The sequence below is a fragment of the Rosa chinensis genome, chromosome 5, assembly GCF_002994745.2.
Source record: "Rosa chinensis cultivar Old Blush chromosome 5, RchiOBHm-V2, whole genome shotgun sequence".
Taxonomy (NCBI): Eukaryota; Viridiplantae; Streptophyta; class Magnoliopsida; order Rosales; family Rosaceae; genus Rosa; species Rosa chinensis.
Genome location: NC_037092.1, coordinates 58,974,624 through 58,984,413, shown reverse-complemented (window position 1 = coordinate 58,984,413; position 9,790 = coordinate 58,974,624). Strand labels below are relative to the sequence as shown.

The 9,790-nt window shown below is 36.8% G+C and overlaps 1 protein-coding gene across 5 annotated transcripts; it reads right to left on the bottom strand.

Moving 5' to 3' along the window:
* Positions 1–267: 267 nt before the first annotated feature.
* On the bottom strand, positions 268–8,156 carry LOC112166098 (disease resistance protein RPV1). Of its 5 annotated transcripts, XM_040506670.1 has the most exons (9): positions 7,479–8,155; positions 6,005–7,100; positions 5,602–5,877; positions 4,406–5,491; positions 3,534–4,322; positions 2,645–2,738; positions 1,705–1,917; positions 1,505–1,587; positions 268–728 (listed from the first exon to the last, which is right to left on the bottom strand). In XM_040506670.1, the coding sequence occupies exons 1-5, from the start codon at positions 7,898–7,900 to the stop codon at positions 3,705–3,707; spliced, it is 3,498 nt and encodes a 1,165-aa protein (XP_040362604.1). In that variant the 5' UTR covers positions 7,901–8,155; the 3' UTR covers positions 268–728; positions 1,505–1,587; positions 1,705–1,917; positions 2,645–2,738; positions 3,534–3,704. The 5 variants fall into 5 exon arrangements, with proteins under 5 accessions (XP_040362604.1, XP_040362605.1, XP_024158631.1 ...); XM_040506671.1 differs by having other exon boundaries at positions 1,505–1,917; positions 6,005–7,028; positions 7,479–8,156; XM_024302863.2 differs by having other exon boundaries at positions 1,505–1,917.
* Between the last annotated feature and the right edge of the window lie 1,634 nt (positions 8,157–9,790).

The window sequence follows — 9,790 nt, the reverse complement described above, 5'->3', positions numbered from 1 at the left end:
TTGTAAAGAGAAATGTAAGTTGATCAAGTCCAAATGAATTTGCATTCCATTATGAGGAATTTTAAATAACCTGTATACATGTGTACTACCTCAAGCCTCGCTATCTATATCACATGGAATACCTTGAACTTGCAGAGAGCATGAAGAATAGATTTATACAATCAACCTGGCATGTGAAAGTCCTTATTGCCAGAAAGGACCACTACAACGTAATCCAGAATTACAGACGAAGGTAAAAGTCGAAAATGTTTTGTGAGGAAAAATATATGAGCAGGCAAATGGGTGTCGTTCAGATTTTCACATAGCAGTATCTTCATCATTTACATTGAGCATCAAGTTTGTACTCAAGAGCAACAATGCATGAGAGTAAATTAAGAAAACCAGTACAGAACAATACAACACATTGAGCAACACCTGAAGAAAAGCTTCATAAATCAGGGTATGCTTGCCACAAATTCTGAGTAGTCTCCCACACTTTCCTAGTTTGTGCTGCGAATGCATTCATCTTTATTGACTCTAGAATTAATGACTAATGGCAACACAAATTGGCACAACATCTACCACATGTAAATTGCAAAGAATGTGCTATAGCATCCATTGTTACAATTATGGCAATTTAGCATCCAATGGTACAAGTATGGACCTCCCAACATCCATACCTTTATTGATTTACTGTATAGAAGGCCTGTCCATCCTCTTCAAGGGGAGCCACATTACTGTCATACAATCTGCTAAGAGTACAATGCAAGATTACTTAAAATTCTCTTCAACAGCACACCATTCTACATTGTATGAAAGTACAATCAAGTACAAGCCTGCAAAGGTACTGATAGCATAGAGACTAGAATTACTAGCTTTACATGCTTTTCCTATATATCAAACCAACATATAGAGAAGCAATGCGCAAATCCAGATTATTAACTACTGCAAGTAATATAGCTTACACATGATAAGAGCAGCTCCAACAGACTCACTAAATGAGCTTTCAAGTTTAATTTAGGGAATTTGCTCCATGTGCTCCCTATCATGCTCCTAAAATAACAAAATCACTAGAAGTCCTAAATGTAAGTAGAAAGAAAGTAGCTCTAGTGCATTAAGTTACACTTTCTTATTATTCTTGCCAACCTATTAAAATTAAAAAAGTATACAAATGGTTATTTCTTCCTAAACTTTGACCATGGTTGGAGCAACAAATTTGAAACAAACCCCTGATTTGAGTTTGTACTAATATTTGTTATAACCAAAAAGATGAGTCTAAGTTTGTATTATCATTGGAAACAATGAGCGCCATGTCTACAAAATATAGCATGCAACAATGAACCTCAAGTTGTTTTATCTTTCTTATAACATTATTTATTTGTTACCAGAAAAGTCAGTAATGCAAGTGACATATTATAGTGTTTTTTTGAAATAATTTGTGGTGGAGTCTGCTAAATATGCCGGCAGATAAAGAGCTATCTAATTAATAAGACACAATATAGAGAATAGAGGGATCGAGGCTCACCTATCTGTGAAAAATGAGGCAAGAAAGCTCCAGATAGTAATTACTGCAGCAGTTCAATGAGAGAAGAGAGACCACTGACCATTCTGCACTCATTTCCAACCATGGGATCAAGTCCTTAATTTTGGCGTTTCAAAGTGGCCAGTATTGAATCCATATAGTCTATCAATCCTACAGTTCTTCAAGGGTGCAGGTTCTGCTACCTGTACCACTGGCTTCCCCTTCAACTCGATTCTCAAAATCAATAAATATATCCTCATATGGAGACATCCTACTGATTGATTGAGTCATTGTTTGGTTCAACTCTTGCACATCTTGCTCATATATCAGACGCACCCCGCACTCCTTCACCTTCAGACCTGGCCCTCTGGTTTGAAATAGGAATTCAAGCTGACTGCAACTGTTATGCCACCAATCTGTACCAAAGTATTTATCACGGGACACATAGAATATCCAAAGGTGATCTGACTCAACTTGGCAACATTGTTCACTAAACCGAAATGCAGGCTGTTCTAATACCTTTTTAAAGCCTTAAATTGGTTATTATAATTGTTGTGACTTGTGACTTTGTGAGTAGCCTCTTGTGTCAGTAACCATCTAACCGTCTGTTTCAATTATAATTGTTATATAAATTGGTTATTGTTTTTAATGTGATTCTTGGACTAACGTATTGTATGATTGTTTGTGTCATTCAATTGCTTGTTTTATTGTAATTCTATCATTTTATATGCAATATTTGTCAAATATATTTATTAACACTATATATATATATATATATATAATTTTTTTTAAATGTATCCAAAACGTATCGTATGTTGTTTTTTTGAGAAAAAACGTATCCCCGTATTGTATCGTATCGCACCCCGTATTCCGTACCTGTGTTAGTGCATATTCACAGTACATGTAATCCAGAATTATAGACGAAGGTAAAAGTCGAAAATGTTTTGTGAGGAAAACTATATGAGCAGGCAAGGGGGTGTCCTTCAGATTTTCTCATAGCAATATCTCCATCATATACATTGAGCATCAACTTTGTACTCAAGAGCAACAATGCATGAGAGTAAATTCAGAAAACCAGTACAGAACAATACAACACATCGAGCATCACCTGAAGAAAAGCTTTATAAATCAGGGTATGCTTACCACAAATTTTGAGTAGTCTCCCACACTTTCCTAGTTAGTGTTACGAATGCATTCGCCATCATCTTCACGGGGAGCCACATTAGTGTTATACAATCTGCTAAGAGTACAATGCAAGATTACTTAAAATTCTCTTCAACAGCTAGTACACCAGTCTACATTGTATGAAAGTACAATTTCAAGTACAAGCCTGCAAAGGAACTGATAGCACATAGAGTTATAGACTAGAATTACTACCTTTACATGCTTTTCCTATATATCAAACTAACATATACAGAAGCAATGTGCAAATCCAGATTATTATAAACATAAAACTACTGCAAGTAATATAGGTTACACATAATAAGAGCAGCTTCAACAAACACAATAAATGAGCTTCAAGTTAAATTTAGGGAATTTGCTCCATGTACTCCCTATCATGCTCCTGAAATAACAAAATCACTATAAGTCCTAAATGTAAGTAGAAAGAAAGGAGCTCTAGTGCATTAAGTTACACTTTCTTATTATTCTTGCCAACCTATTAAAATTAAAAAAGTATAAAAATGGTTATTTCTTCCTAAACTTCGACCCTGGTTGGAGCAACAATTTTGAAACAAACCTCTGATTTGAGTTTGTACTAACATTTGTTATAACCAAAAAGATGAGCCTAAGTTTGTATTATCATTGGAAACAATAAGCGCGATATCTATGAAATATAGCATGCAAAGATGACCTCAAATTGTTTTATCTTTCTTATAACATTACTTATTTGTTACCAGAATGTCAGTAATGCATGTGCATATTATAGTGTTGTTTTAAAATAATTGGTGGTGGAGTCCGCCAAATATGCCGACAGATTAAGAGTTACTAATTAATAAGACACAATATAGAAACTAGAGGGATCGAGGCTCACCTATATGTGAAAAATGAGGCAAGAGAGCTCCAGATAGTAACACTACAGGAGTTCAATGAGAGAAGAGAGACCACTGACCATTCTGCACTCATTTCCAACCATGGGATCAAAAAGTCCTTCATTTCGGCTTTTCAAAGTGGCCAGTATTGGATCCCTATATTTCTGTCAATCCTATAGTTCTTCAAGGGTGCAGGTTCTGCTACCAGTACCACTGGTTTCCCCTTCAACTCGATTCTCAAAATCAATCAATATATCCTCATATGGAGACATCCTACTGCTTGATTGAGTCATTGTTTTGTTCAACTCTTGCACATCGTGCTCATATATCAAACGCACCCCGCACTCCTTCACCTTCAGACCTGGCCCTCTGGTTTTAAATAGGAACTCAAGCTGACTGCAACTGTTATGCCACCAATCTGTACCAAAGTATTTATCACGGGACACATAGAATATCCAAAGGTGATCTGACTCAACATGGCAAAATTGTTCGCTAAAGCGAAATGCAGGCTGTTTGCCGTATACTTCTAATTCTCTTCCATTGAGCTTCAGGCAACATACAAGATGATGAGTAGCTTTAAAAGTCTTGAACTGATGGAACTCAAGCTTATCAACCAAGTGCTCATCAAGTACAAAAACAGCACATAAAAAAAATCCCAAAAACGTACTCTTATTCCAACCTGGAAGTAGGTCTACACTTAATGAACTCTCAAAACTTCGATAATGGAACCACTTAGGAATTCTACTTCCAGGAATTACAATTTGAAAAGTTTCCGTCACACTAGAAATTCTCTGTCATGAAAAATAGATATTTAATTTAATATGAGCAAAATGAGCAAAAACACACACCACAACAAGAGAGAGGGAGCTAGTACCTGATTAAGGAATATCCTCAGCATTTCAAATGCTATGTTAGTGCAGCCCTGATTGTCATTTAGTTTGAAGCAATTGATGAAATTGAAATATGATTTCTCTAATCTCTTAAAATTGGATACATCAAACAGCATTTCCAGTGAAGAACAACCATCTGCCCTCACATCCAATTTACTATTTGATGGAATGCCTGACAAATCTTGAAGTGTCTTGCAATTCTCCAAGTTAATGTTCTGAAGCTTAAAACAGGATCTGATGCTTGGAGGAAGCTTAACAAAATTATTTCCACTCAGATTTAGTGCCACTAAGGAGGGAGAACAGCCAAAGTTGGCAAATGCTGCGTCACCAAGATTGCAGTTGCTTATGTTTAGATATGTTAAATTACAAAGACGAGATAGTAGCAACTGGATACTCATTGATGTATTTGCATCTTTCTCCGTAGAACACAGATCAGATACAGGCAACTGCATACTCATTGGTTCTATATCTGCTCCTTGCACCAATCTAGAAGACAAGGACCATGAAAAATATTTCCCAACAACTTCACAACCATATTTCATAAGATGATTTACAGCAGTTCTAATTGCACCATTCTCCATCGCACTATCCTGTTCACCAAGTTGCAAACATCCAGAAAGATTAAGCTTTTTAAGAGACTCCAATCTACTAAAGGTGCTTGGAAGGCAAACAAGATTTTTGCAGTTGCTCAGATTCAGCGAAGCAAGGCCACTCAAGCATCCAATTGACACAGGTAGTTTTTCAATGGCAGTCTCATCGAGATAAAGCTCCGATAAACGCTTCATATTTCCAGCAAACTCAGGAATCTTTTTAACTTTTGAGCAGTTAGAAAGAATTAAAGTTTTAAGAGATTCCATTTCAAGCTTACTTGGCAGACTCTCGAGACTCTTGCAATCTTTAAGATTCAATACAGTAAGCCTTTTGAGTTGCCCGAGGGATTGATGAAGTTTTACCAAAGTCTTACATCCTTTAAGATCTAAAGTCTCAAGATTTTGAACGCCTGTGAGGTCTGGGGTTTGGACAATTTTTTGAGAATGGCAAAGTTTGATGAACTTTAACTTGTCACAATTCTGTTCAACACATATATAGAGCAATCAGGAAAATAGTAAGGGACAACATAAAACAGCCTTTTCTAATAAAACTATCAAACAATCAATAGTCTATTAACCAACAGTCATACCTTTGCTCCTTTCCAGAGGTATTCAATGTTGCTGTTGCACAAGTTAAGTTCAATAAGTTCATCCGGTTCAAAATTTTGTGGGAGGGATCTTAAGGGATATCCACTCCATTCAAGAAGTCTCAAGGAATTGGAAAGAAAAGTGAGGCCTTTGGGAAGATCCACGTTACGAATATGAAGAAGACTGAGTTGAGACAACTTTGAAAAGGCTTCTGGTTTCCAATGAGCCACTTCTAACTTAGGCAAGTCCACTACCATGGCTTGGATTGCATCTGTTCCCTACTTATGAGAAACAGGAGTAATACCAATAAGTGAAGTTGCACAGCACAAAGAATACTACTACTACTTGTATAAATTAAACCTGTTCTATGCTTCTGTTGCTTTTTCTACATAATCAAGCAATTACCTTATTCTTCTTTAACACACTGTGGATCTCTTTATGAGACCATAATCTACTACGTTTGCCTGGCTCTCTAGGAGACTGTCGACGAACTATTTCCCAGCCCAGTTCTTGTAGCAAATCATGCATTGACAGTTTGTTGTTGGAGATGGTTATGAGAGATCTATCAGCAAGAACACTTAAACCAATGTCAGGTTCTAGCTCGCAATAGCCTATTATTTGTGTCACACGATCCAAATCCCAACCCTTGTAAAAGCAAGCTATATGTAGGAATATATTTTTGTCTTTTTCCTGTAGTCCATCAAAACTAATCTGAAGCACATCGATAATTTCTGGATGTGGTGTATTATTTAGCCTATCTATTGCACTTTCCCATTCCGTAATGCTTCTACCAGATAGAAAAGAACCTAAAACCACAACAGCCAATGGAAGCCCTTGAGCATACCCTAAAATAAGGTTGCACAACTCCAAATGATGTTCTGGTGGGACTTTTTTCTTGAAAGCCTTTAAACTCAATAGTTGAATAGCTTCACCACCATTTAACCCAGTAGCCTTGTATGTAGCATCAACATCATGTGTCTTTAGCAAATGAATATCTGGGGTGGTTACAACAATTCTACTCCCTGGACCAAACCAGTCATGACTTCCAGCCAATTTCTCCAATTGATTGAGGTGATCCACATCATCAATAACAACAAGCACCTTTATTTTACATAACCGCCTTTTGATCATAGTAGCTCCTGCATATTCATTCTGTATGTCAATTTCTGCCCCCAGGATACTGAAAAGAAGTTTTTTTTGTAAAGAAACTAGGCCATCCTTTTTGGCACTTTCTCTAACACCAGAAAGAAAGCAGCTTCGGTCAAAATCCTGACGGATTTCATCATGAATAGCTACAGCAAGTGTTGTCTTGCCTATTCCTCGCATGCCATGGATCCCTATAATACGAACACCACCAAACTCTGGACAAATATAATTGTGCACCAAATCACCAATGCGGGAGTCCATTCCTACGAAACCCTTGTCAACACTTGAAGAGAGTAAATGAGTAAACTTTTTAATTGCATCACCAACAATCTCATCAATCAATCTTGCATCGTCTCTAAGAAGAACAAAATAAAATAGATAAAAATGCTGAGTAAGCAAGTAACATGTCCGGCAAAAATAGAATGAAAACAATACGATTTACATACTCATTACTAAGAAAATGCAAAATGCTAACCCATCTCTCAATTTTATAAGAGTTTTCACTCTGAAATCTGATCGCTATCCGACTACAAAAGGCATGTACGTGCTTTGGATTGTCATTATTCTCAATTCATATTACTTCGTCCCTCCCTCAGAAAATTCAAATTACCAAAATAACTTATATCCACCAATTTAAACATTACAGAAAAGTTCAACTTTAATTAAGATGCGCCCTGTCAAAATATATATATGCAGGAAGGAGGTAGGGAATGAGGGAAGGAGACTTAAGTACCCGTAATTCGTGGAATGCCAGCCAGAAAGATTGGCCAGCTCTGTCAAAGCGGCTGCCCACTCCTTCAACTTATCCTCATTCTCCCCATATACTTCTTCGTGTTCCATTACTTCCACTTTCAATTTCCTACGGAGCTGAAAACTTCCCGTTTGGTGCCGCACATCAGAAGGATCCACTTTGTAGAAGACCGGAAAGACTATTTGTCCCATCTCTTTCTTGCATTGCATTATCTTCACGACTTCATCCAAGCACCACGACGACGAAGTGAAATTCTCTGAAAGAACGACAATGGCAATTCTTGACTCCTCAATCGCTATCAACAGGGGAATCTCCTTTCGACAGACCCTCGGAATCCACAAAAACGTGAAATGCTTTACGTTCCAATGCTTTATACAGATGGCCGACGAAACTCCTACGGGCATCTTCTCCCCTGAAGCTTAGAAACACATCGTATTTCCATAGTCGACGTCGAGGAGACGAAGTTGACGTCATTGTTTGAATACCTCAGCTTCCGATTCAGACTCTACCTCAGCAGCTTCTTGTAGATCTAGCTACCCAACCAGCCAAAGTACAGTTTGTTGACGGATAGTCTACGGCGAGATAGATAACAAAAATATAGGGATTATTAGTGGGGGGCTTTATTTTGGAAATAACACAGAAAGCACGGAGTAATAAATTGCACTGTTGACCATGAAACAAGCACGCGTTTTCTGCCAAAATAAAGCCCCCACTAATTTATATGGCGCCAAAATTTTGGCAAACCGCGTCACAATAGTCCGACCATCCTTTGAGAATACGACACGTGGCTTAACTTATATCCACGTCTATTTTTCCTTCTCTTCCTCGGCTTGGCTCAGCTGCATCCCTTCTTAATCTTTTTTTCTGTTTTTTTTTTTTTTTGGCAAAGCTTTAATCAAAAGTTCAAAACCCACATTGCTTTTTTGTTCTCTTGCATCCCTCATTCAATCTCTTTCTTTGTTCCATCATCCTCAAAATTAAAAGGATTCCAGATGTTGGTTTCAAAATAACCATCACTTCATGAAAAAGAGATGCGAGTTGGGGCTAGCTTCGTGGCCAAAGATAGAGCAACCTCACCAACAAATACCTATGTATTTTTTTTCTTTTCTTTTTGGGTTCACATACATCAGAGGAGAATCGAATCAAACTCCTAATTTAACCTAGTCCTAACCCAATTTTCAACCTCCATTCACCACTTGGGCTACCTCTGATCTTGTAGTTGTATTATTTTTACGACTACTTTCACTTTCTTTTCTTTTTTTGGTTCGATGTGACACAAGAAATGAATTGAATGCCTCAATTTAATTCTTGACCTTGTGTTTCGAAAATGATAATTTTTCTTACCATAACTAACTTGGTGCCTAGATGTCATTTAAGGCTGCACGCGGATTAGATTGGATCCGTTTTGACTCTAAACCGTCCCTATGCCAAAGTAAGCGGTTTAGACATTTTAGACAACTGGTCATCGAAGAAAATAAACTCAATCCGATCCAATCCAATCCATTTAAAGATGGTTTGGTTCGGTCGGTAAGGCGGTTTTACCGTTTTAATCTATATAGCATTGACGTTTTGTTTACGAAAAATTCATAGTAAAAATACTAAAACTCAATCTCAATAATAAAAATTTAATAATCAAAATCCAAAACTAATATTCAAAGAACAAAATCCGATTCACTTGGGTTTTAAACCTTTTGGGTCTAGGATTCAATTTGGTAGTATATCATTTTGAGAATCAAATTATAATTGGAGATTTATAACTTACTTATAAAAGACTACCCACAAATAAATAAATAAATATATATATATATATATATATATTATGTATATAAATTTAAATTTTTTCCCTATTATATTTAATACATACCGGTCGGTTCGGGTTTCACTGTTTAAGTAAAAGAAAAACCAAACCAAGCCAATTCATAAACGGTTTGGTTCGGTATTGAACAGGCTTTCATATTTTAACTCTAAAAAACCTTAACCAAACCATATTTACTGGTCGGTTTCGACCGATTTGGCCGGTTTGTACCATATTTTGCACACCCATAATGTTATTAACGTCTCAAACGAAGCTATCTCATCATATAACATGTCTGACCCACCAATGTTATTAAAAAATACCCCCACCCCCTCGATCTTTAGTCTCTCAATTATGTGTAAGTTATCTTTTCTTCGTGAGAAAAAATAAAAATTCACAAAGTTATCCACAGACCCATGTTGTAAGTTAGCCCAATAAGCCCAACATACGAATTAAAAGAGAGAAAATCATCTCACTGCAGTAAAGAAGCAGAGCCGAA

What these genes read in the sequence shown, in the direction of transcription:
- LOC112166098 (XM_024302863.2), bottom strand. Translation starts at nt 7,900, where the DNA reads ATGCCCGTAGGAGTTTCGTCGGCCATCTGTATAAAGCATTGGAACGTA. An exon ending in ACCTCTGGAAAGGAGCAAAG is followed by an intron (nt 5,492 to 5,601) that starts GTATGACTGTTG and finishes TGTGTTGAACAG; the next exon opens with AATTGTGACAAGTTAAAGTT. An exon ending in TGAGGATATTCCTTAATCAG is followed by an intron (nt 4,323 to 4,405) that starts GTACTAGCTCCC and finishes TTTTCATGACAG; the next exon opens with AGAATTTCTAGTGTGACGGA.